The 27,943-nt window shown below is 34.6% G+C and overlaps 1 protein-coding gene across 1 annotated transcript; it reads right to left on the bottom strand.

Annotated features, from left to right (window-relative positions):
• On the bottom strand, positions 1-27,698 carry LOC119616356. Its single transcript, XM_037972716.1, has 3 exons — positions 26,933-27,698; positions 113-209; positions 1-25 (listed from the first exon to the last, which is right to left on the bottom strand). Exons 1-3 carry the CDS (start codon positions 27,696-27,698, stop codon positions 1-3), a joined length of 888 nt encoding a protein of 295 aa, XP_037828644.1.
• Between the last annotated feature and the right edge of the window lie 245 nt (positions 27,699-27,943).

Genomic DNA, 27,943 nt, shown 5'->3' with positions numbered 1-27,943 from the left:
CTAGAACTCATCCGCATTAATACATCTAAAAGAGAAAGAACCAATATCATCATTAAACAAGTTAAAATTAGGATAATTAAAATTCGATGAGCTCGAACTATTAACAAAATACCTATTAATATCATTAACATCAGCTTCAGTACTGAAAGGTTTACAACCATAAAAGCCCCCTTTCTTCAAAACACTCCATAATGTAGATGCATCTAACCCTGAATACAATTTAGTGTAAAATTAATGTTCTTTTGATCTAGATAACCAAAAGTTTAGGAAAGCCAAGTCCCTTAGTGGCTTAGCTAACAAAATGCTCTCACTCTTCATCTACTTATCACAATCATTACATAATTTGTCCTTAACAACAGGAACAAACATGTATAGCTCACTAATCAACGAAGAAGAGAGCATTGATGTTCAATTATGGTTGATCCAAAAAAGGAAACTGTGTCAAATTCAGCTAAAATCGAATGTAGAATATTCCAATTGATACCCAGGAAAAACTCACATTGAAAAGTAATGAGTTAAAAAGCTAATAAAACCTCTTTTCAGTACTTCTTCATTAGCATTTAAAGTCATTATTTTAACACGGTGATGTCATTGGAGGCAAGTACTTCTACGCTCGCTTACAAATATTGAGTTAAAGAAGTACTTGCAATTTCTCTTACAAAACGGTTGTTGAGTAAGTTATTTTGTTTTTTAATGATAAAAAGAGCCAGCTAGAATACGAACCAGGGACTTCGGTTTATTAGTCAAATGTTCTACTCACTGCACCACTGCTTAGCTATTTTATTGCGCAATTAAATAAAATGTGCAAACAAAATGACAATGCCAAAAATAAAGTACTTCTATGTCAGATTATAAAAAAGTCATTACTAGAGTAATTCTAATTAATGCAGACGGCAAGTAGTAGTCATTGAAAAGTAAGTGGTTATAGAAGTACAACCCATTACCGAGTTTTTGCTCGGTAATATTCCTGAAAAGAATTAACTTTCAAACTAAATGCAGCACATATCAACGAGTGATGCGATATGGACGGGACTTGTCCCTGGTCAACAAATTCAATCATTTCAGGATCACTCACCAACATCAAAGTACGTCACACAGCAGTTTCACAGCTAAGTTCTGAAACCTTCAAAACAACACAGTCAGTCAGCAACATAAACTCCAACACCACCACCTCGATTAACTAATCGGCCATTCCTAATTAGCTTGTAGACATGAATACTTATTGAAGCATCGGCAACATGTGGCTTAAGCCAAGTTTCTGACATACCAATCAAGTCAAAATTCCCACCACAAATACTTTTAATTTCATCAAACTTGACAGAGTTATTAGAAGGCCGAGAACTTTGGCAATTAATATGGGCTGTTTTAAGTTGATTAGAATATTTCTTTAATGCACTCTTAAGAGAAGTGCCGCTACTTATAATCAGACCAATATTGGCGCAAAAGGTAGACATTATTAATCAAAATTAAATTATTTGTTATTTTTCTAAGAAATATTAACAATTACATTAATAAACGTTTTGCAAAATATTATATACAACTTAAAATTTTTTATCCATTTTAATTTTAAAAATTTTATTATTTAAAACTCGGGGGAGTTTTCCAGTTTTTCCTACCGAGCGCGTCCGCGGTTGGCGGATAGGGGGTGGTTATCTGTCTGGAAAAAACAATCATGGAAAATAAAAAGATAAAAGTTACGGTGCAGGGCCTAAATAACCCAGTACCGGCGGCAAGTGTTGATCTACTCGGGAGTCACCTGCGTCAAGTGTACAGCATACCATTGGCAAAAACATGGGGGTAAAATAGAAGGATGTACTCGGAGAAAGCTCTAAGCTACCTCAGCCTTTAAATATAGGCGAGGACTCCGACTCTGAATCCTCAGATGATAATAACAACACCATTATAGCAAATCCCAAAAAGGATGAAGTAGAGCAAATGGTGAAACAGGAGAGTGATAGCATAGCTAAACTAAACCCATTACCAAGAAAAGACTATCTGGAGGACAGAGGAGGAAGTTGAAAAAGGTGCTTCAGGAAATCATAGTTAGTCAATCCAACGACACTCAAAAGGAAAAATTTTACTCACAAGATCTGAGGCAAAAAGGATCAGGTCTCCCGAAGAGTTGACAACTGAGAATAAACCTAAGAAAGAAAAAGAGCTCCCCGTCTTAATACACAGTCGAAGCCAAGCCATGCTTCACTCAAAGGAATCTCAAGTCAGAATCCTGCGAGTAAGGGTGACAACGCCAAGATAGCTTTTCCGAAGACGACCAAGTCGGCGAAATCAATTTCTTCTTAAAAGAAGCCCCGAACGGGTATCTCAAAAAAGCCTCTCTAGACAATGGAAAACGAAAAGAGCCATGCCAAAGTAGCCAGAAGAAGACAACGGGATGATGTTGATGAGGTTGGCATCTCACCAATGTCCTCTCTGGGACAGCGCTAAGCTGGGACTGGCAAAGAAGAGCGAGTTTCCGGTTCTCTTAAAGTCCACTGTCTAAATAAAAGGATGGGGCAGTAAACTGGCTAATGAACGTATACTGGAAATTCTTGGTGGTCAAATGCTGAGCTGGCCGTGGATAAATGGAATGTCTTTTACAGGAAAGAAGAACCTGAGGGAACTTTACTTGTAATAGGTATCGACCAGAAATCTATGGCTAGTCTTACCAAGAATAAACGTAGGGCTTACTTCGCCTCTAAAGCTGTCATATTCAAAATTGGGAAGGTGCCGATTGGAAGGGCTGTTACAACAAGCCTCGAAAAGGTCACTAAAAAACCTAAGACCACAGCATCAGTAGCAACTACTGATAACGTTAAGGAGTCAAATCCTAAAAGCGAGGAAAGCACCACTAACTCTTGAAAAGAAGGTGCAGCTGCCCTTTCCAAAATTGGGGAGGCGCCGATTGAATGGGCTGTAAATGACGTACAACTGGAATCTATGGTCGATGACATGGGCAGGAGGCTGGAGGATATGGAGTAGACAATGAAACTCCTAATGGACTATCATTTCCCACCCGGTATTTCGAATAACATAGATGAACCGATTTTGGAGGAAGGGGAGGCTAACACGGAAATAGTTAATACATCTGATATGGTTAGAGGGGCAATCAAGAGCTTCGCTCCCTATAAAGCTGCAGGGCCGGATGGCATTTTCCCGGCACTCTTACAGATGAAGGCGGGACTGGTTTCCGTACATCTGTCTCAGATATTTACTGCATGCTTGAAATTCACATATACCCCCATTACATGGCAGGATGCAAGTGTAATATTTTTACCTAAACCAGAGAAACCTAGCTATGCGACACCTAAGTCTTATCGACCTATAAGTCTTACGTCCTTCCTACTTAAAACCTTGGAACGGATGGTCGATAGTATGGTTAAAAGCAGTATACCCGACAAAGACCTAAAATTAAAGTAGCATGCTTATTTAAAGGACGATCGGTGAAAACCGCTTTAAACGAAGTTCATAACTGGATCAACTACATGCTAAGGAACAGATGGATAAGCTGCGAGATGTACTACATTACTATTAGGAAAAAGGTATTTCGCGGTATACTACAGAGTGGCATTTTGTCACCTTTACTCTGGGTTACCACGATTAATAGCCTCCTAAGGACCCTAACTGAGAAAGGACTTAGACCTGTCTGCTATGCAGACGATGTTGTAATACTTTTAAAGGGAAAGGATCCAAATTACTTGTGTAGAAGAGCTGAGGAGGCTCTGAATACGGCCTTAAGCTGGGCTCAACCGAGAGTCCTCAATGTTAACCCGGCGAAGACAGAAATCTGCCTCTTCACAAGAAAGACAAAAATTTCTACCTGAACCTTGCTTCCTGGGCAATGAGATACCGGTGACAGACAAAGTTAAGTACTTAGGTGTAATTCTCGACCGGAAATTAAAATGTAGACACCACATAGAGGATAGGATCAACAAGGCACATCGGTGCTGGGTGATATATATAGGCTTGGAATGGGGTCTTAGTCCTACTATGACAAATTGGCTTTATAAAAGTGTAATTAGCCCAATTCTAGCTTGTTCTTCAATAATCTGGTGGACTGCTTTAGACAAAAAGTGCAAATCTACTACTGGGGTTCTATATTGAAGACCCAGAAACAGAAATATACCACCGTTTACCTAATCAGCAATAACGGAATATGTAAATTGGATTAGAATAAATATTGCGTCCACGGCCCTTAATATATTCACCGACAGCCAGAATGCAATTAGGGCGATATCAGGTGAGAGAATTAAATCTAAGACCGTATTGGATTGTAAGAAAACTTTAACTAAAGTAAGGTAAGGTTTACATCATACGGGTACGAGGACACTCGGGAGTAGTCGGCAACGAAAGGGCGAATGTAATAGCTTTATAGGGGAGGGAGCTCGATGTAGTTAACCTGATAAACGCAAAACCATAAGCTGAACTTAAAATATGGGTGAGGGAATCCCATAAGGCCTCTTGGAATAATGAACCACAAAGATCCTATGGGGTGACCCTGATGAGAACAAGACGAGAAATCTCCTCAAAATGAGCAAGTCTGAAGTTAGTTTGATGGTACGTATTCTGAGTGGACACACAGGATTACGAGCACATCTATGCAAAATTGGCCGTGCTGATTCAGACGATTGTAGACCATGAGGAGAGGACAGTGAAACTCTGGAGCACTTTCTTTGTCACTGTCAATCATTCGACGAAATTAAATCCATGTATCTTGGAAGTGATGTTATTCCGGAAATAACATTCCTGACTAACACTGATTGGAAAATTCTTAGGAATTACGTCCAAGAAACTGTTTCTGAGCACTGAAAAATATTATACCTAACCTAAACATAAAAACTCAATACACAACAACTAATGATCATTTGTAAGTCTTTGATACTTCTAAAGACACATAGGAAGGCATGTTGTAAACGATAATACGAGTAAATTTACATAGACAACTCAAAATACATCACTGCACATAAGTGTTGTCAATCATAATCGCAATTTACAACATCAAAATAACAATTGTTGTGAGCGAGAATCGGGGTATAATAAATTTTAACTCAATTTTCTGAGTAAGAAGGCAATGACCATCCGCCTATTGAGTTGAACACACCAGAAATTCTATCGGCATACAAACCCACGATATTGATATTGTAACTACAAAAAAAGGTGCATGCGCTTAAGTTTTATTTAACAATTAGGTTTTATTAAAAATTAAAATTATGCGATGTTTGAACATCGGCACAAGGAAAAATGCAAGTGAGTAATACAAGTAAAGGTGTTATATTCGGCCATGCCGACTATTATTTACCCACCATCAAATCACTGCCGAAAAGGAATGCTTCCTTATAAATAAATTTTGTTATCTTGTTTTGTAGATCTTGTTAATATCAACTTTCATTGCTGTAGGGAGGTTAAAGATATTTTTTTAAAGAGAAGTAACACTCAGACATTAATGCCTATAAATACATAGACCGTGTTACTTTCTTTGGAAACGAATACAGTAGAGGAGAAAGGTGGTGAAAGTGAAGGATAGAAGAAAGCTTTTTTACCTACAACTGTGTAATTGCACGTTATGTTTATTTTTAGAACAGTGTTGCAGCGCCTCTGGCGCATTAGTTTAAGCTTTTTGTATTTATTTTACTTCGGCGACGATTTAATGATATAGAGTATACCGCCGAAGGAGGGCGCTGTGATAAATATCAGTTTTTGATAGATACTAATAATTTATCATAAACTGATGTTGTTGATTGGCAGCGGCTGGGGATCGAACCAAGGGCTCGCTAACCAAATCATGCTTAGTGATTAACGTGCTAACCACTTAAGCTACAGGACCCTCACAAAATTTGGCAGAGTTTTTCGTTTTTTCAGGGGCTTTCTAAGGGTGAATGAGTGTTAAAGTAATTTTTTTAAGGGGCCTTATTTGGTGGGGTTGGGTCAATTAAAGACCGATTTTCATAAAATTTGGTAGAGTAATTTTGGTGCACATAAGACTAGTTTTTGTGGAATTTCATAGCTATACTGGTAATTTTAAACTAGTTACGAATGTTAAAACTGTTTTTCGGGGGCTATGCGAAAACGTGGACCGATATTGCCCATTTTCGATACCAAACAAATCTTACGTATAGTAAATAATTGTGAACTGACGGACGAGCATTGCTAGCGTTGAATTGCTATATACATATATATGACCAATATTTCAATGTGTTACACACTGAATGACACAATCAATGTACCCCCATCTTTTTTGATAATGGATATAAAAAGGAGATCATAAAAATGTGTACCGTAATAGGGATGTTGAAAACAATAAATCATGGATCTAATTGGTGGATTTCCATGATTGTTCACAGAATATATCTTGTAAATCTCATATGGGTCCAGAGTTTACTTTTTTGAAATATTAGGTTAGGTTAGGTTGATAGGAGGATGTATACTACATCAAATCCGAAGAAATACACCTAGGCCACTATCGGGCCTGTTGTGCGCTCCAATTCAAGAAAAAAAAATTGTTCATTGAATGTATTATTTTCCATGTTCAGAAACTCAGTTTCCTGGACGTAATTCCTAAGAATCTTCCAATCGGTGTTGGTTAAGAATGTTATTTCCGGAATAACATCACTTCCAAGATACTTGGATCTAACTTCGACGAATACCTGACAATGGCAAAGAAAGTGCTCCAGAGTTTCACTGTCCTCTCCACATGCTCTACATTCGTCTGAATTCGCACGTCCAATTTTGTATAGATGTGCTCGTAATCCTTGCTCATTTTGAGAAGATTACTCGTCTTGCTCTCATCAGGGTCACCCCATAGAATCTTTGTGGTTCTACCCACCGTTTCATTATTCCAAGAGGCCTTATGGGATTCTCTCATCCATATTTTTAATTCAGCTTTTGTTGCGTCGAATGGTTTTGCGTTTGTCAGGTTAACTACATCGAGCTCCCTTCCCTTTAAAACTATTACATTCGCCCTTTCGTTGCCGACTACTCCCGAGTGGCCTGGTACCCATATGATGTGAACCTTACCTCTGGGAGAGTATTCAGTTAAAGCTTTCTTACAATCCAATACGGTCTTAGATTTAATTCTATCACCTGATATCGCACAAATTGCCTTCTGGCTGTCGGTAAATATGTTAAGCCCTGTGGGCGCCATATATATTCTAATCCAATTTACACATTCCGTTATTGCTCGTACTTCTGGCTAGAAGCTTGTGTTATGATTAGGTAAACGGTGGTATATTTCTGTTTCTGGGTCTTCAATATAGAACCCCAGGCCCACTTTGTCCCCTAATTTAGAGCCATCCGTGTAGCAACGGATTCCTACTGGTATTCTAATGTTCCGCTTGACCAAGACATTCTATCTGGGATTAGCGTTTCAAAGTTTCCGACATATTCAGTGTGTGGTATGCGATCAGGCACGTCTGATGAATGTGTATAACCTTCCAATGTGTCCAGTATACATTGATGACGTGTTCTATAACCGTTTTTGGCCAGTTCGCCTAAAGTAAAGAGCCGTTCGGCTGTAAGCGCCGCCTCATATCTTATGTATGTTTCAATGGGTGGAATATCTAGCAACGTTTCCAGAGCCTTGGTTGAAGTAGTACACATGGCACCACTTATACCCAAGCAGCATGTACGCTGAACTCCCTGTAGTAGTTTGATATTACACTTTTTGTCCAAAGCAGTCCACCAGATTATTGAAGCATAAGCTAGAATTGGTCTAATTATACTTTTATAAAGCCAATTTGTCATAGTAGGACAAAGACCCCATTTCATGCCTATGGTTCTCCTACATATCGCCCAGCACCGATGTGCCTTGTTGATCCTATCCTCTATGTGGTGTCTCCATTTTAATGAAGCCTGCAGATGCCCCAAGGACGGCGCTGTGGCGGCTCAAAGTAGGGTACCTACGACATGTAAAATTTTTAAACTCGTGCCATTTTTTTGTTTTTCACCCAAATACATTTTATTATTTTATATTTTGTGAAAGCGCTCGACGAGATCTTGAAAAAACATGCTTGGACATACTACTTATCTCTTATAATATCCGAGTTATAGGCATTTAAAAATTTAGTGATACAAAATTTACCATACCTTTTTTTGACTCAATTTTTTCTTGTTAGTTAGACAACAAAATTTCCAATAATATACAAAAAATTTCAGATCAATATCATTTACAGATCCAAAAATATACGTTTTTTAATTTATAAATTCAAAAAATTTTAGATTTTTGTCGTTTTTTTGCCAAAAATATGTCTTAACTCTTTTATTATTAAAATAAAATTTTCTTTAAGAACATATAACAATCTTATAGTTTTCTAAAAGGTATCTTTACGCAGAACGCTTTGGCGTAAAAAACTTGTCCTATTTTTTGAAAATGTTGCCACTGCGTCCTTCCGAATATGACCTATTTTTTTATCAAAACTTCAACTTTGGGCGACATGTTCTAAAATCCCAAAGCTGGGATCAGAAAACTGAAAGCAATTTTGGAAACCTCGATATGTTTTCTATTTACTCCAAAAGTATTTTCCCAGCCCTGAAAGAAATGTAGACCCTACGGGCAAAGAAGGAAAAAATTTTTGGGATTTTCATTCCTATTTTTGGGAATTGCGGGATGCCCTTTGACCTTTTCAATTTTTTTTGCATTTTCTTATTTGAAATGACAAATTTAACAAGCGTTGAAAATTTCATTGAGTTTTGCTCATAAATAAAGATTTTGTCATATATTACATATTTGTTTGATTTCTAAAACTATGATTTATATCAAAATTTTAATAGGGTCGCAGATAGCTACAACAATTTAGTCCATATTTATCCCTTAATATCATTTTGTAGTTAGATATGGAAATTCTCGACCCTTTACAAAAAAATTCAAGCCAATATCTCAATTACATTCAAAAATATGTTCATTTAAACCTGTGTCCTTTAATTTCATCTTTTTCATATTTTAGTATTAAGTATGACAGAACATACATTTGGTGTTGAATAAAATATTTGGACAATTTTTAAAAATTATTTAGTTAATTATTTTATTAAAGACTATAACATTGTATATACAATAAAAAATTATAATTTTATTATGAGCCACGCACAACAACACCTAAATCACCCCACACAAACCACCTTTCCCGCGCACCGAAATATAAAACACAATTTAATACAATATCATCAGTTAGTATAATAGCTTTTTTTATTTGAACTGTTCATCTTAAACATAATACAATTAATTCTTACAACCTACTTATATAGTTAATTCCTAACACTACTTATTTTCTATAAAATAATCTGTCATATCGGTATACATATCCAGAAGGTAATATAAGTCCTTTAAATCTTCCTTGTTTTGAGATGATAGAGTTTCATAACAAATCCATCTTTTTCGCATAGTTGAAAGGACAGGATCAGAAGATAGAAGTAAACTATTAAAAATATCTTCATTCTGTGATTGCCTGGAGCATTTTCTTGAGCTGAATAGTTGAACATGCTTAAAATCTCGATTCCTCGCTTCCTGGGCTTCTTCTGTTAACTCTCCAAGTGGAAGAATATTCGATTCAATTATTATTTGACCATGACACAATACTTTGTGTACTATTGGTGTTAGTTCCCTCCATGGATACAGAGATACAAGTAATTTAGAAATTGCAGATGTATATTCCCCAAATCGATTTCCATTAATGTTATGTTTACTATTCAGTGCCATTAAAATAGTGTTAAGCAACTCCTTGTCGATTCCAGTTATTTTTGAAGTAATTTCAAAATCACGAAAAAACCTTCTCGCCGTATTACCTTCATTTGTACTACCGCAACTTTAAATTCTGCTTTTTTCCGCAGCTCTCAGTTCTTTCAATTCTTCATTATTTTTTGTTAATTTAGTAAGATTCTCTGGCACACTTCTATATTTGAAGTCGTATGCTATGTGTAAAAAGTAATCCAAAAATCGTATTCTGGCATGAAGTGGTGAAATTCCGAAAGACAGGACTTCTTCATTAATACTTCTGCTTTTGTTTATATTTGAGAATTGCGACTTTTTCTCATTACATATTGAGCATCTCCAGAAGGAAGAAGTTTCTGTTATGGCATTGCTGACCTTTCCATCAATCATTGTTAAGCTTAGCTGATATGATACGTTAATAGAGAATTCCTTTATTTTTATGCAAATGGGCTCCAGTGCATTTATTTCATCTTTTAAATATTCCACTAAATCTTTTGTTGTTTTCTTTGACTCCTTTATATATTCAAATCCAATGGGTCTACAAAAATTTTTTGAACTCGGAGTTGTATTGATCCATATATCTTCAAATGAATTTCCGATGCTTGACGATGATGGATTAAGGGAATATGAACGAATTCGTAATGGCACTAATGATGACATAAATACACTTTTGTAGTCTGCTAATGTCCGACTTCCACAAGCTTGTTTGTATTCTGGAAGTGCTGATAAACCGTCACATCCCCACTTACACATAAGACAACATCACAGTTATGAATTTTCCTTAGTTGGTCTTCTGAAAAGTCTGACACAATTCTTGATGCTGTGTTTTCGAGCAAAGATGATATATCAATACAAGCTTCCACATCATTAACAGCAATAGGTGATGGTAGGATAGTTTGTTTTTTTCCTGGATCGCCTTATATGATGGTAATATATTGTGTCCTTTTTCATACAGAGCTTTCCTTAATATTTGGTACTTATTTCGACTGAGACCCAGTTCCAACATAAGCGCTATTGCTTCCTCTTCAGTAAAATTTGATTGTGATGTTGGAGTTGGTATACTTTCCACAATTCGCTTAAGTCGTTTTGGTGATGCATTAGGAAGAATAGTTGCAATATGTACGACATCCATAGGTTGGTTTTCCTTTTTCAGCATTTCGTTAAATGTATCAGCAATTTCCTCATTTGAGATTGAAAAAAGTTTTTGTGTGACCCTCTTTTTTTTTGACCTTGAACATAAGTCTTCGTATGACTTGCAAGGCGCTCCTGTTGATGTGTTGTAAGTTGAGATTTCCGTAGTAGTTTCCATCCAACTACAAAATTTTAATCGAAATTTCTTTTGATTTTCATCCACAGACTTACTTTTTACATCAAAAAGTTTTCAATTTTTGATATGCCTGTTTTGTCTACTTTTCTACTATATGTAGTTTTTATATAATTTGAAATGTCTTCAATTCTTTCTGACCCTTTTGAAGATACACTCCATAAAACGGAACACAACTCTTCGTACTTTAATGTAGTCTTCATTGTAGATTTATTAAATATGGTACTTAAAATCTAAGAAGTTTACTTATATACCAATTCTTGTCATTTCTGATACAGGTATTCCAAAGTAAAAAATTACGAATTGTCTACCTATTAACATTTAGGACTATATTACTATAACCTGTAATTCAGTCATTGATATTTCTTATTAGTGAATGAATCGAAATTATCATTACCTGTATATTTTTACCTACATGATCATAAACGAAACAGAACGAAATGATCTGTCGAAAAAATTTAGGTAAAAAATAGTTATAAATTTTTTAAAATTTAAGTATAATAGGACCTTTCAATTATAAGGATAAGCAAACAAATAGAAAATAGGTAAATATAAGATTTAAAATGTTCTGTCATACTTAATACTAAAATATGAAAAAGATGAAATTAAAGGACACAGGTTTAAATGAACATATTTTTGAATGTAATTGAGATATTGGCTTGAATTTTTTTGTAAAGGGTCGAGAATTTCCATATCTAACTAAAAAATGATATTAAGGGATAAATATGGACTAAATTGTTGTAGCTATCTGCGACCCTATTAAAATTTTGATATAAATCATAGTTTTAGAAATTAAACAAATATGTAATATATGACAAAATCTTTATTTATGAACAAAACTCAATGAAATTTTCAACGCTTGTTAAATTTGTCATTTCAAATAAGAAAATGCAAAAAAAAAAATTGAAAAGGTCAAAGGGCATCCCGCAATTCCCAAAAATAGGAATGAAAATCCCAAAAATGGGATTTTTTACTTTTTTGCCCATAGGGTCCACATTTCTTTCAGGGTTGGGAAAATACTTTTGGAGTAAATAGAAAACATATTGAGGTTTCCAAAACTGCTTTCAGTTTTCTGGGATTTTAGAACATGTCGCCCAAAGTTGAAGTTTTGATAAAAAATAGGTCATATTCGGAAGGACGCAGTGGCAACATTTTCAAAAAATAGGACAAGTTTTTTACGCCAAAGCGTTCTGCGTAAAGATACCTTTTAGAAAACTATAAAATTGTTATATGTTCTTAAAGAAAATTTTATTTTATTAATAAAAGAGTTAAGACACATTTTTGGCAAAAAACGGCAAAAATCTAAAATTTTTTGAATTTTTAAATTAAAAAACGTATATTTTTGGATCTGTAAATGATATTGATCTGAAATTTTTTGTATATTATTGGAAATTTTGTTGTCTAACTAACAAGAAAAAATTGAGTCCATTTGGTCCAAAATTACGCCCGGTATTCAAAAAAAGGCGGACCAAGGTATGGTAAATTTTGTATCACTAAATTTTTAAATGCCTATAACTCGGATATTATAAGAGATAAGTAGTATGTCCAAGCATGTTTTTTCAAGATCTCGTCGAGTGCTTTCACAAAAACAAAAAATGGCACGAGTTTAAAAATTTTACATGTCGTAGGTACCCGTCCCTGGGGCATCTGCAGGGTTCATCTTCAAAACTTAAACTCGAATACTCCTTGGCTACGCTCACGCCAAATTTTATCCCGATCGGATCAGCCGTTTAGAAATGCCAGATTTATTTCCAAAAAATTTCCATTCTGCCCCACTGTGCATCGTCTGCATAGCAGACAGGTCTAAGTCCTTTTTCGGTTAGGGTCCTTAGGAGGCTATTAATCGTGGTAACCCAGAGTAAAGGTGACAAAATGCCACCCTGTGGTATACCGCGAAATACCTTTTTCCTGATAGTTATATCGTACATCTCGCAGCTTATCCATCTGTTCCTTAGCATGTAGTTGATCCAGTTACGGAGCACCCGGTCAACATAAAACTGGTCTAGGGATTGGATAAGGGTATCAGTGTGCACGTTATTGAATGCGCCTTCGATGTCAATGCATACCGCCAGTGTATACAGTTTGCTATCGAAAGATTCACCTATGTAGTGGACAACTTCATTTAAAGCGGTTTCCACCGATCGTCCCTTTACATAAGCATGCTGCATATATTTAAGGTCTTTGTATGGTATGCTGCTTTTAACCATGCTATCGACTATCCGTTCCAGCTTTATAGGGAGCAAAGCTCTTGATTGCCCCTTTAACCATGTCAGTTGTAATAACTATTTCCGTGTTACCCTCCCCTTCCTCCAATATCGGTTCATCTATGTTATTCGATATACCGGATGGGAAATGAGAATCCATTGTTTCATTGTCTCCTCCATATCCTCAAGCCTCCTGCCCGTGTCATCGATCATAGATTCCGGTTGGACATGAGTTTTGGATAGGAATTTTTTTATCTTCGATACGTCATTTACGCTATCTACCTGTTCACAGAAAAGTTTCCAGGAGTCTCGTTTGGCTTTTCGAACGATTTTCTTATATTCACCAAGTTTATTACGATACTCATCCCAGTATACTGCGGTCTTTTTACGCCGTGCCCGGTTAAATAGTTTGCGAAGAGTCTTCCCAAGGTTCCGGATCTCCCCAGTTACCCAGGGTTTTTCCTGGGCAGATCTCCGCTCTCGCAGAGGGCAGCTGTCCTCGAACGATTCAACCAGGGCACTTGTGAACGTTTCCACTTTGGCATCTATATCCTCTTTATTTCGACATTGAAAAGTGTCCTGACCTAAACGGTTCTTTAGTAAGGTCCCGAACATTGTCCAATTAGTTTTAGACTTATTCCGAAACTTTATCGGCTTTGGTGGTGGCCTTAGTATTTTGAATCTTATGTACCGATGATCAGAAAAGGAGTGCTCGTCCGAAACTCTCCAATCCTGAATTTCGTTTATAAGCTCTTCTGAACATATAGTTATATCTAATACTTCTTCTCTGATTCTATTGACGAAGGTAGCTTTATTACCTAAGTTCAATGTTATCAAGTCTTTAGTATTAAGGAAATCCATGAGGGCTTGTCCCCTGCGATTGGTGTTTGTACTACCCCAAGCTACATGGTGCGAGTTGGCATCACAACCTATTACAATTTTCTTATTTTTTCTTTGTGCCTCTTCAACCAGTTTCATCAGATCCGACGTTGGTGGTAGTGTCGGAGAATCGAAAGGCAGGTAAATAGATGCAAGGAATATGTTGCCACGACCTTGCTTCAGCACCGTTGCATCCGATGTTGATAATCCTGTTGAGAGGAGAAAACATAAGTTCTTGTGACATAAGATACATGTTCTCGGGCGAGATACTGTATCAGCGTAGAAAAGTTGGAAATTTACGTGATTTAATCCAGAAACCTTGTTGCGAATCGTCCAAGGTTCCTGGATTAAAGCTATATGTATTTTACCTGTGTTGATTTTAGCCATCAGAGCGTTGGTAGCTATCTCGCTCCGGTGGAGGTTTATTTGGATAACCTCAATCATGGTCATCCATTAAACTGTCTGCCAGCGAGTTGGTGGTTACCTCCTCGCTCTTTGGATTTGACTCCTCCGGATAGCCTGAAGTGGCTATTAATGCAGTGGATACTGTTGATGGCACTGCGGTGTCCTTATCAGGCATAGGAATAGCCGTATTTTTAATAGACACATTCCTAGTTCTGGAGAGCACTGCTGTTCTGTCTTCTGGCGGGTGAGTGATTTCCTCCTCGCTTTTAGGATTTGACTCCTCAACATTGCTAGTACTTGCTAATGATGCTTTGGGTACTGTCTTAGGTGTTTTAGTGTCCTTGTCGGGCCGGTTTTGACAGCCCTTTCAATCGGCGCCTTCCCAATTTTGGAAAGGGCAACTACACTTTCTTCTGGCGAGTTAATGGTAAATTCTTCGATTTTAGGATTTGACTCCTCAACGTTATAAGTAGTGGATACTGATGCTGTGGTCTTAGGTTTTTTAGTGTCCTTTTCGAGGCTTGTTGTAACAGCCCTTCCAATCGGAACCTTCCCAATTTTGAATATGACAGGATTTCTGGTCGATACCTATTACAAATAAAGTTCCCTCAGGTTCTTCTTTCCTGTAAAAGACATCCCATTTTTCCACGGCCAGCTCAGCATTTTGACCTCCAAGAATTTCCAGTATACGTTCATTAGCCAGTTTACTGCCTTATCCTTTTATGTAGACAGTGGACTTTAGGAGCACCGGAAGCTCGCTCTTCTTTGCCAGTCCCAGCCTAGCGCCGTCCCAGGGAGGAGGGATACTTTCCACCAAGTTCTTTAGGGTGCTAACACATTGGTGAGATGCCAACCTCATCAACATCACGCCCATGCTGAACTCGCAGCTCTCGCTCTCTATTGGTTGTTTGCCCTTTGAAGCGATTGCGTGGTCCACTATCTTATTGTTGACCAGGTCTTCTATTTTACTCTGTTGGTCTATTGGAATTTTGCCTGTCGGATTACCGGCATCGTAAACTGCATAGCAGAGATCGTCCCGGTGCCTACTTCTGGCAACTTTGGCGTAAGATGGCGGCTCTTTTCCTTTTCCTCCATCTAGCTTCTCCTTCCTCGTTCTTCGGAGCTTCTTTTGAGATTCCTTTACCTTCGAGGTTGATTTCGCCGACGTGTTCGTCTTCGGAATATCTGGCTTGGCGTTGTCACCCTTACTCGCAGGATTCTCATTTGAGATTCCTTTGAGTGAAGTATGGCTTGGCTTCGACTGTGTATTAGAAGACGGGGAGCTCTTTTTCTTCTTAGGTTTATTCTCAGTTGTCAATTCCTCGGGAGACCTGATCCTCTTTGCCTCAGATGTTGTGAGGGAGTCCGATTTTTCCTTTGGAGTGTCGTGGGATTGACTAACTATGATTTCCTGAAGCATCTTTTTCAACTTCCTTCTCTGTGCTCCAGAAAGTCTTTTCTTAGTAATAGGTAGTTTAGCTATGCTATCACTCACCTCTTCCACCATTTGCTCTAATTCATCCTTTTTGGGATTTGCTATAATGCTATTATTATTATCATCTGAGGATTCAGAGTCGGAACCCTCACCTATATTTAAAGGCTGAGGTAGCTTAGAGCTCTCTCCGAGTAGCTCTAAAATAAAAAAAACTACGAAAAATACTTTGAACACTTTTATTAAAAATTAAGATTTTTGTATATCACGGCCTATCATTACTTATTAATGTAATAACGAGAAGTCAAAATAAATGTCTTAATATTGATTACATTTAGCTATTAAATGCAAAAACTACGTTATCATAGCTAATTCCGAAATCCCCCAATTTATATTCAAAAATGTGTAAAATTCCCATTGAAGTTTTTATATTTCTATAAAGATATCAGATTTTTATTTTGATTGAAATATAGTTATGTGATTTTTAAAACTAAAACAAAAAGTTATCAAAAAAAAATTAAATTTTGTGCGATAAATTATAAAAAAAACAAAATGGCTCCCAAATAAGGAACAAATTTTAACAATAAATAATGTTGCTCTACATAAATTGTTGCCAAGATAATTATTTTAAACACCCTGATCAAAATTTTTTATTATCCGTTACTTTTTTCATTTATCTATAACTGAAACGATTAAACGATATTTTGAGTTGAAAATAACTCAAGATTTAGAAGACTTTTAAATAGTGTTAAAAAAGTTTCAATACGATTGGATTCCTCTGTAAAGCACTTAGTTTAATATGTCACACACCCAGTACTAAAGTGACTCAACTCAAAAATTTATTTGCGTTTTTATATTCTTTAAGCCTTAAACTATGCACAAGATTCTTGTTTATCTCTAAAAAATATTAGTGTATTTTGTTGTTGTTAACTGTTTAAGAAAAAACGCTATGTCTTTCTTTATGTTTCAGAATTTGTAAAAAATTTGTTCCCTTTTCTGAAAAAAATATTGAGTTGTGTTACTCTTGTACTGTGTGTGCAATGTGTCCAAAAAAAAGGGAGGTTAAGAGACAAAAATGAAAAATAATGCAACACTATTTAAAATAAAGTAAATATTTAATAATGTACTAGCTATACCCAGTGTGCTTTGCTACCCTAAAAGCAATATAAATAAAAATCTCTTTAACTTTCATATTTCTTCCAGATATTGAGGAACATACAGTGAAAATTTCAAGAAGATCGCTCAGTGGTTTAGCCTACTATAAGGTACAAACAAACAAATAAACAAGCATACATTGATTTTTATATATATATATATATATATATATATATATATATATATATATATATATTGATAATAATGATTTTTAAAAAACAAAATTATATAATTTTTATTTTCTCTTTTATTTAATTGAATCTTAAGACTAAAAAACTTAATATTTAATTTTTTTTTTAATTAAGCTAAGCAACGAAGACTTTTTATGCTTACATTGCTGTCTAGCAAAGTGTGGGAAAATAAACAAAAAGTGTAATTTAAAACTATTAAATTTCCCAACACTTTACTAGCCATCAGTATTAATTATGGGGATCAGAATGTAACTCCTCCATCTCTTGACCGAAATACTCCTGGATTTCGACAATTAAATCATTTAAAATTTTTATATATTATTTTTTTCAGCTTATTGCATACATTTTTCTTATTTTTTATTTTTATTACTTTTAATAATAAAAAAGAATTTATAAATGTCGCAAAATAAATAAAATAAAACTGTATGAAAACACAATCAAGATAAATGTTAGAAATACTCTGGATTTCTTCAGTATTTTAATTTTAACAATTTAAACATATTTTCTTATCTAAATATAAAAGTACATATATAAAATCACTTTATTCTAATCATTAGTATGTAATTTTTGCATAATAATAAAAACAAATATTGTTTTTCAAAATTATTTTGAGATACTAAGCGTGTTTCTATTATTTACCGTTCGCACAGTGGGGCAGAATGGAAATTTTTTGGAAATAAATCTGGAATTTCTAAACGGCTGATCCGATCGGGATAAAATTTGGCGTGAACGTAGCCAAGGAGTATTCGAGTTTAAGTATTGAAGATGAACCCTGCAGATGCCCCAGGGACGGCGCTGTGGCGGCTCAAAGTAGGGTACCTACGACATGTAAAATTTTTAAACTCGTGCCATTTTTTTGTTTTTCACCCAAATAAAAAACATGCTTGGACATACTACTTATCTCTTATAATATCCGAGTTATAGGCATTTAAAAATTTAGTGATACAAAATTGGTCCGCCTTTTTTTGAATACCGGGCGTAATTTTGGACCAAATGGACTCAATTTTTCCAATAATATACAAAATATTTCAGATCAATATCATTTACAGATCCAAAAATATACGTTTTTTAATTTATAAATTCAAAAAATTTTAGATTTTTGGCGTTTTTTTGCCAAAAATGTGTCTTAACTCTTTTATTATTAAAATAAAATTTTCTTTAAGAACATATAACAATTTTATAGTTTTCTAAAAGGTATCTTTACGCAGAACGATTTGGCGTAAAAAACTTGTCCTATTTTTTGAAAATGTTGCCACTGCGTCCTTCCGAATATGACCTATTTTTTATCAAAACTTCAACTTTGGGCGACATGTTCTAAAATCCCAAAGCTGGGATCAGAAAACTGAAAGCAGTTTTGGAAACCTCAATATGTTTTCTATTTACTCCAAAAGTATTTTCCCAGCCCTGAAAGAAATGTGGACCCTATGGGCAAAAAAGTAAAAAATCCCATTTTTGGGATTTTCATTCCTATTTTTGAGAATTGCGGGATGCCCTTTGACCTTTTCAATTTTTTTTTTTTGCATATTACATATTTGTTTAATTTCTAAAACTATGATTTATATCAAAATTTTAATAGGGTCGCAGATAGCTACAACAATTTAGTCCATATTTATCCCTTAATATCATTTTTTAGTTAGATATGGAAATTCTCGACCCTTTACAAAAAATTTCAAGCCAATATCTCAATTACATTCAAAAATATGTTCATTTAAACCTGTGTCCTTTAATTTCATCTTTTTCATATTTTAGTATTAAGTATGACAGAACATATTTAAATCTTATATTTACCTATTTTCTATTTGTTTGCTTATCCTTATAATTGAAAGGTCCTATTATGCTTAAATTTTCAAAAATTTATAACTATTTTTTACCTAAATTTTTTCGACAGATCATTTCGTTCTGTTTCGTTTATGATCATGTAGGTAAAAATATACAGGTAATGATAATTTCGATTCATTCACTAATAAGAAATATCAATGACTGAATTACAGGTTATAGTAATATAGTCCTAAATGTTAATAGGTAGACAATTCGTAATTTTTTACTTTGGAATACCTGTATCGGAAATGACAAGAATTGGTATATAAGTAAACTTCTCAGATTTTAAGTACCATATTTAATAAATCTACAATGAAGATTACATTAAAGTACGAAGAGTTGTGTTCCGTTTTATGGAGTATATCTTCAAAAGGGCCAGAAAGAATTGAAGACATTTCAAATTATATAAAAACTACATATAGTAGAAAAGTAGACAAAACAGGCATATCAAAAATTGAAAACTTTTTAAAACTTTTTGATGTAAAAAGTAAGTCTGTGGATGGAAATCAAAAGAAATTTCGATTAAAATTTTGTAGTTGGATGGAAACTACTACGGAAATCTCAACTTACAACACATCAACAGGAGCGCCTTGCAAGTCATACGAAGACTTATGTTCAAGGTCAAAAAAAAAAAACAGGGTCACACAAAAACTTTTTTCAATCTCAAATGAGGAAATTGCTGATACATTTAACGAAATGCTGAAAAAGGAAAACCAACCTATGGATGTCGTACATATTGCAACTATTCTTCCTAATGCACCACCAAAACGACTTAAGCGAATTGTGGAAAGTATACTAACGCCAACATCATAATCAAATTTTACTGAAGAGGAAGCAATAGCGCTTATGTGCTGGGTCTCAGTCGAAATAAGTACCAAATATTAAGGAAAGCTCTGCATGAAAAAGGACACAATATATTACCATCATACAAGGCGATCCAGGAAAAAAAAACAAACTATCCTACCATCACCTATTGCTGTTAATGATGTGGAAGCTTGTATTGATATATCATCTTTGCTCGAAAACACAGCATCAAGAATTGTGTCAGACTTTTCAGAAGACCAACTAAGGAAAATTCATAACTTTGATGTTGTCTTAATATGTAAGTGGGGATGTGACGGTTTATCAGCACTTCCAGAATACAAACAAGCTTGTGGAAGTCGGACATTAGCAGACTACAAAAGTGTATTTATGTCATCATTAGTGCCATTACGAATTCGTTCATATTCCCTTAATCCATCATCGTCAAGCATCATTTGAAGATATATGGATCAATACAACTCTGGGTTCAAAAAATTTTTGTAGACCCATTGGATTTGAACATATAAAGGAGTCAAAGAAAACAACAAAAGATTTAGTGGAATATTGAAAAGATGAAATAAATGCACTGGAGCCCATTGAAAGCTGCGGAAAAAAGCAGAATCCAAGAAGAATTTAAAGTTCAGATGGGATTAAACATCGACAAACCACTTTCAAGTAGTACAAATGACGGTAATACGGCGAGAAGGTTTTTTCGTGATTTTGAAATTACTTCAAAAATAACTGGAATCGACAAGGAGTTGCTTCGAAGAGTTAACACTATTTTAATGGCACTGAATAGTAAACATAAAATTAATGGAAATCGATTTGGGGAATACACATCTGAAATTTCTAAATTACTTATATCTCTGTATCCATGGAGGGAACTAACACCAACAGTACACAAAGTATTGTGTCATGGTCAAATAATAATTGAATCGAATATTCTTCCACTTGGAGAGTTAACAGAAGAAGCCCAGGAAGCGAGGAATCGAGATTTTAAGCATGTTCAACTATTCAGCTCAAGAAAATGCTCCAGGCAATCACAGAATGAAGATATTTTTAATAGTTTACTTCTATCTTCTGATCCTGTTCTTTCAACTATGCGAAAAAGATGGATTTGTTATGAAACTCTATCATCTCAAAACAAGGAAGATTTAAAGGACTTATATTACCTTCTGGATATGTATACCGATATGACAGATTATTTTATAGAAAATAAGTAGTGTTAGGAATTAACTATATAAGTAGGTTGTAAGAATTAATTGAATTATGTTTAAGATAAACAGTTCAAATAAAAAAAGCTATTATACTAACTGATGATATTGTATTAAATTGTGTTTTATGTTTCGGTGCGCGGGAAAGGTGGTTTGTGTGGGGTGATTTAGGTGTTGTTGTGCGTGGCTCATAATAAAATTATAATTTTTTTATTGTATATACAATTTTATAGTCTTTAATAAAATAATTAACTAAATAATTTTTAAAAATTGTATTTTATTCAACACCAAATGTATATTCTGTCATACTTAATACTAAAATATGAAAAAGATGAAATTAAAGGACACAGGTTTAAATGAACATATTTTTGAATGTAATTGAGATATTGGCTTGAAATTTTTTGTAAAGGGTCGAGAATTTCCATATCTAACTAAAAAATGATATTAAGGGAAAAATATGGACTAAATTGTTGTAGCTATCTGCGACCCTATTAAAATTTTGATATAAATCATAGTTTTAGAAATTAAACAAATATGTAATATATGACAAAATCTTTATTTATGAACAAAACTCAATGAAATTTTCAACGCTTGTTAAATTTGTCATTTCAAATAAGAAAATGCAAAAAAAAAAAATTGAAAAGTTCAAAGGGCATCCCGCAATTCCCAAAAATAGGAATGAAAATCCCAAAAATGGGATTTTTTTGCCCATAGGGTCCACATTTCTTTCAGGGCTGGGAAAATACTTTTGGAGTAAATAGAAAACATATTGAGGTTTCCAAAATTGCTTTCAGTTTTCTGATCCCAGCTTTGGGATTTTAGAACATGTCGCCCAAAGTTGAAGTTTTGATAAAAAATAGGTCATATTCGGAAGGACGCAGTGGCAACATTTTCAAAAAATAGGACAAGTTTTTTACGCCAAAGCGTTCTGCGTAAAGATACCTTTTAGAAAACTATAAAATTGTTATATGTTCTTAAAGAAAATTTTATTTTATTAATAAAAGAGTTAAGACACATTTTTGGCAAAAAACGGCAAAAATCTAAAATTTTTTGAATTTATAAATTAAAAAACGTATATTTTTGGATCTGTAAATGATATTGATCTGAAATTTTTTGTATATTATTGGAAATTTTGTTGTCTAACTAATAAGAAATTGAGTCCATTTGGTCCAAAATTACGCTCCACAGTGGTATAGGAAAAAAAAAAGAGGGAAATAATTCGGTAACTTCTAAACGGTTAATCCGATTTTAATGAAATTTGGTGTGCACAAAGAGGAGGTGTTGTCGAGTTTAGGTTTTGAATTTGGACCTTATAGGCCAACCAGGGGCCCGGCGGGGGGTCATCAAATTAGGACACCTCGGCTATGTTAAATTTTTAAAACGATCCTATTTCTTCATTTGAGTTCCGATTTAAAAAAAATTTCGTATATAGAATCTCCTCATCGAGCACTATAAAAAATGTTGTCATAGCAGTAAATTATCTCTTATAGTTTAGGAGATATTCGCATTTGAAAATTAAAATTTTAAAATTTTTACCGTCCTTACTTTAGTTTTTTTTGATAATAGCAGGTCCAAATATTCCCGATTTTCGCCATTTTTTTTTATTCGCTTAACAACAAGTTTATATATCAAGCAGTGAAAGAATTATGTAAAAATCATGACTGAGTCCAAAGTTATAGGCATTTTAATTTAAAAAATTAAAAAAAGGCGATTTTTTGTCATTTTTTTGGGAAAAAAGTATCTTTTTCTTTTTAAGTTATCTAAAAAGTTTCTAAGAAGATGTATATAGAATTTATACTTTTTGGAAAGCTGACTTTACATAAAGTACGATAAATGAAACAAAACCTAAAAATTTTTGATACCGAGGGGACCAGGTCCATCCAAAAAAACCCTATTTTTTATGGAAAATTAAATTTTGAGCAAAAATTCTCAAATCGCATAGTCGATATCAAATTATAGTGACCTGTTTTATATGACCCAATATGTTCTTAATCATTTTGTAACGGGTTTCGATAACCCCGCCCCTGGTATGGATATAATAGGCAAAAAACTAAAAAATCCCATTTTTGGGATTTTTTAAAACTTTTTTGGGAATTCCGGGATTTCTAATAAGAAAATTCGAAATTTTGATTTAATTTTGGATTTTAAGTAAAAAAATCTACCTAACTGTAAAATTTCATCAAAAAATATTCATAAATAAAATTTTTATTGCAATTAGAAAAATTTGTATCTTCGCAAAAACTGAATAAAAAACATTTTTTAAATTTTTTTAAAAAAAGTATTCCGCGAATTTTTTAATTTTCAAAAATTATATACAGTTTTGAAAAATAGACAAAATTACCTTTCCATTGATATATAACATGCCTACCTAATGTTTTTTAAGTGACAAATTAATTAGGGAAAACTCAACATCTTTTAGAAAATTTGCCTAGCACTATTATTTTCATCCATAAGGTTAACTCTTAAATTTGTTACATATATGGATGAAAATAATAGTGCTAGGTAAATTTTCTAAAAGATGTTGAGTTTTCCCTAATTAATTTGTCACTTAAAAAACATTAGGTAGGCATGTTATATATCAATGGAAAGGTAATTTTGTCTATTTTTCAAAACTGTATATAATTTTTGAAAATTAAAAAATTCGCGGAATACTTTTTTTAAAAAAAATTAAAAATGTTTTTTATTCAGTTTTTGCGAAGATACAAATTTTTCAAATTGCAATAAAAATTTTATTTATGAATATTTTTTGATGAAATTTTACAGTTAGGTAGATTTTTTTACTCAAAATCCAAAATTAAATAAAAATTTCGAATTTTCTTATTAGAAATCCCGGAATTCCCAAAAAAGTTTTAAAAAATCCCAAAAATGGGATTTTTGGTTTTTTGCCTATTATATCCATACCAGGGGCGGGGTTATCGAAACCCGTTACAAAATGATTAAGAACTTATTGGGTCATATAAAACAGGTCACTATAATTTGATATCGACTATGCGATTTGAGAATTTTTGCTCAAAATTTAATTTTCCATAAAAAATAGGGTTTTTTTGGATGGACCTGGTCCCCTCGGTATCAAAAATTTTTAGGTTTTGTTTCATTTATCGTATTTTATGTAAAGTCAGCTTTCCAAAAAGTATAAATTCTATATACATCTTCTTAGAAACTTTTTAGATAACTTAAAAAGAAAAAGATACTTTTTTCCCAAAAAAATGACAAAAAATCGCCTTTTTTTAATTTTTTAAATTTAAATGCCTATAACTTTGGACTCAGTCATGATTTTTACATAATTCTTTCACTGCTTGGTATATAAACTTGTTGTTAAGCAAATAAAAAAAAATGGCGAAAATCGGAAATATTTGGACCTGCTATTATCAAAAAAACTAAAGTAAGGACGGTAAAAATTTTAAAATTTTAATATTCAAATGCGAATATCTCCTAAACTATAAGAGATAATTTACTGCTACGACGACATTTTTTATAGTGCTCGATGAGGAGATTCTATATACGAAATTTTTTTTAAATCGGAACTCAAATGAAGAAATAGGATCGTTTTAAAAATTTAACATAGCCGAGGTGTCCTAATTTGAGGACCCCCCGCCGGGCCCCTGGTTGGCCTATAAGGTCCAAATTCAAAACCTAAACTCGACAACACCTCCTCTTTGTGCATACCAAATTTCATTAAAATCGGATTAACCGTTTAGAAGTTACCGAATTATTTCCCTCTTTTTTTTTTCCTATACCACTGTGCGCCCGGTATTCAAAAAAAGGCGGACCAAGGTATGGTAAATTTTGTATCACTAAATTTTTAAATGCCTATAACTCGGATATTATAAGAGATAAGTAGTATGTCCAAGCATGTTTTTTCAAGATCTCGTCGAGCGCTTTCACAAAATATAAAAATCTTTGTATTTGGGTGAAAAACAAATGGCACGAGTTTAAAAATTTTACATGTCGTAGGTACCCTACTTTGAGCCGCCACAGCGCCGTCCCTGGGGCGTCTGCAGGGTTCATCTTCAAAATTTAGGGTTCAGTTTAAAAATTTTACATGTCGTAGGTACCCTACTTTGAGCCGCCACAGCGCCGTCCCTGGGGCATCTGCAGGGTTCATCTTCAATACTTAAACTCGAATACTCCTTGGCTACGCTCACGCCAAATTTTATCCCGATCGGATCAGCCGTTTAAAAATGCCAGATTTATTTCCAAAAAATTTCCATTCTGCCCCACTGTGCGTTCTCGAGTTATAGCTTCATATACATATGTTTTTTGCCCAAAAATTTGGATTTTTTTCAAACTTTGAGCGACGACCGGCACGTGTTAACGTAGTTTAATCGAGTTCAAATTTCGGTTATCTCAATATGTGGAAATCCTTTTGTGGGGTTCAGACGAACCAGTGCCTGTGTTCTGTAACTTTTGAATCGACAAAAAAAGTCGAAAAAATTATAACCGTCTTGTTTAAAACAGGGTGAACACACGTAATTCAAATATATTTTGTAATTTTAATGTGTTCAATTTAAAATCACGCAACTAAAAAGTGGGAGAGTCTAATATTTCAATGTTTTTTTCACGACTCGAAAGTTACAGAACACGCGCACAGATTCCATTCTAGTACTCCAGTATATATACCATAGGGTGTCAAATAGAACAGTTTTTTGGAGGAATACCACTCAAACGACTTTTTTGAAAAGGTCCTAAGTTCCCTACCTGCGATTGAAAATCTTGATCTCAGTACAATATGCCTAAAAAAATTCTGTAATCTTTCGAAATTTTGAGCTTATCGCGGGAAAAATAATTAAAATTTTTGTTAGTCTACTTCTAGTCACAAAACGTCTTTTACTGTATTATAAGGGGCATATAAATTTCAAAAAATCCTGAAATGGACAAAAACAAATGCCAAACATTTTTTTTAATATTTTTCTGTGGAAGCGACAATAGGTCTGTTCGCGTACTCGATAATTTGTAATAATTTGTAACAATTGTTACTGGATTCCGTTCGCGTACTTTTGAAAACTTGCAAAGAGAGAGTAAGAGAGCGATAAAAATGATGTTGATGGGCTTTTTTTAATTTTAGTGGATATTTTTTCCCAGTAAAAAATATCAGACGTATGTTCACAACATATGTAAACAAACAAAACGAAAATTTGGTAAGTTTTACATTTTTAGAAAGAAATATATAAATAAATAGCACACGAATATTAAAAAATTATTTGTAATTAGATTTATTCTAATTCTATTTATCATAAATTAATTTTTAAAAGAGTTTGTTTGTTGTGAAAAATCATAATAAATATTCACAATCTAGCGTTTCTAAAACAATATAGAGTGTCCTTCTCTTAGTGATTTTATGTAAATTTTGATTTTAATAACATGTTTGTAACACGAAGTTTTAAAACAATAATATATTTTTAATGATATTACATGATTTGTTAACTTTAAATATCATTTCATTTATAAGAAAAATCTTATTTTTGTTGTTGTTGTTGTTGTAACAGCTAAAACTATACAATAATCTAGTTGGGAGGTTCTGCATCAATGTCCAGGCCTAAAAATTGGGCTACTTCAACTGGATGCGTCCATAAATCCATTGGACAGAGTGAAGTAGGGTTGGCTGAGCAGTTGAATATGTGGTGGGTGTCATGAGGACCCTGACCACATGCAGGACATTCGTTGGGGACGGCACGGTCTATACGTGACCAGTAGGCATTGAGCCTGTTGCTCCATCCCGATCTTAGTTGTGCCAGAACTACTCTTGTTTTCCGCGGCAGGTTTTCTTCCGTGTCTGCTATGGGCGGTGGGCGACCTCCAAGTACGACATTCATGCGGTATCCTGCGACCGCGGAGTTTATGGCGTCTCTATGAATGTCGTTCAAAGCTGCCGAATACGAGGACTGATCCAGTGGATCCCGCACATATCTGCATATGTTTTCCTCGTATATACGAAGATCCTTCCTGACATGTCTCGGGGGAGTATCCAATTGTATGATGTTAAAATTGGGATGACTTCTCCGATGACATCCCAGGAGGAACTGTTTAGTCAACATGACATTGTGTTCCTTGACTGGAAGGACCTTCGTTTCCTCGTGCAGGTGATGTTCCGAGGTAATTTGTAGGCCGCCCGTTACAGTCCTTAGGGCGGCATTTTGGCAGCTTTGAATGTTTCTCCACTGGGTATCACTTAGCGAAGGTGACCACACTGGAGCAGCATAGTTAACCACTGACCGACCAATCGTTTTATATGTAGCCAACAAGGTTTCTTTATCCATACCCCAAGTGCTGCCGGTTAGCGCTTTGAGGACCTTGTTTCTACTTCGCAATTTGTGCGTGATTGCAGTGGCGTGAGCTGAGTAAGTAAAGAGGCTATCAAATGTGACACCCAATATTTTTGGGTGGTGCACGGTCGGAATTTGGACTCCATCGACCACGATGCCAAGGTTAAGGTTTACTTCCTTCGTCCAGGTGGTAAAAAGTGTTGTTGACGACTTCGCTGGTGATAATTGCAGGTTACGCGCAGTGAAGAACTGATGTATTTCGCGGAGATAACCATTCACCAGAACGCATAATTCATCAATGTTGTGGCCCGTCGCCATGATTGTACAGTCGTCCGCATATGAAATCACTTCCACGATTTGTGGAGGTGCGGGGAGCTTAGAGAGGTAGAAGTTAAACAAATGTGGCGATAGTACTCCACCTTGAGGTACGCCTTGTTTAACTCTACGGGGTTTGGAGCGTCTGTCTCTAAACTCCACGAACGACTGACAACCACTCAGATAATTTACGATCCATCTCTTCGTGTTGTTGGGCATTGTGGATTGCAGGATATCCTCGAAGAGTG

Source organism: Lucilia sericata, unplaced genomic scaffold, assembly GCF_015586225.1.
Source record: "Lucilia sericata isolate MDLA Ls3-8-SP2 unplaced genomic scaffold, ASM1558622v1 Contig000068F_arrow, whole genome shotgun sequence".
NCBI classification, from domain to species: Eukaryota; Metazoa; Arthropoda; class Insecta; order Diptera; family Calliphoridae; genus Lucilia; species Lucilia sericata.
The sequence above is the reverse complement of the archived record's forward strand: the minus strand, read 5'-3'. Positions and strand labels throughout refer to the sequence as shown.

Excerpts from the sequence above, each read along its gene's own strand:
- LOC119616356 (XM_037972716.1), bottom strand. The coding sequence starts at position 27,698 with ATGGCGACGGGCCACAACATTGATGAATTATGCGTTCTGGTGAATGGT. Across the intron at positions 210-26,932 it reads CTCCGCGGTCGCAGGATACC|GGTTAGATGCATCTACATTA; the intron begins GCATGAATGTCG and ends AATTGTATTCAG. Across the intron at positions 26-112 it reads GATGTTAATGATATTAATAG|ATGTATTAATGCGGATGAGT; the intron begins GTATTTTGTTAA and ends TTTCTCTTTTAG.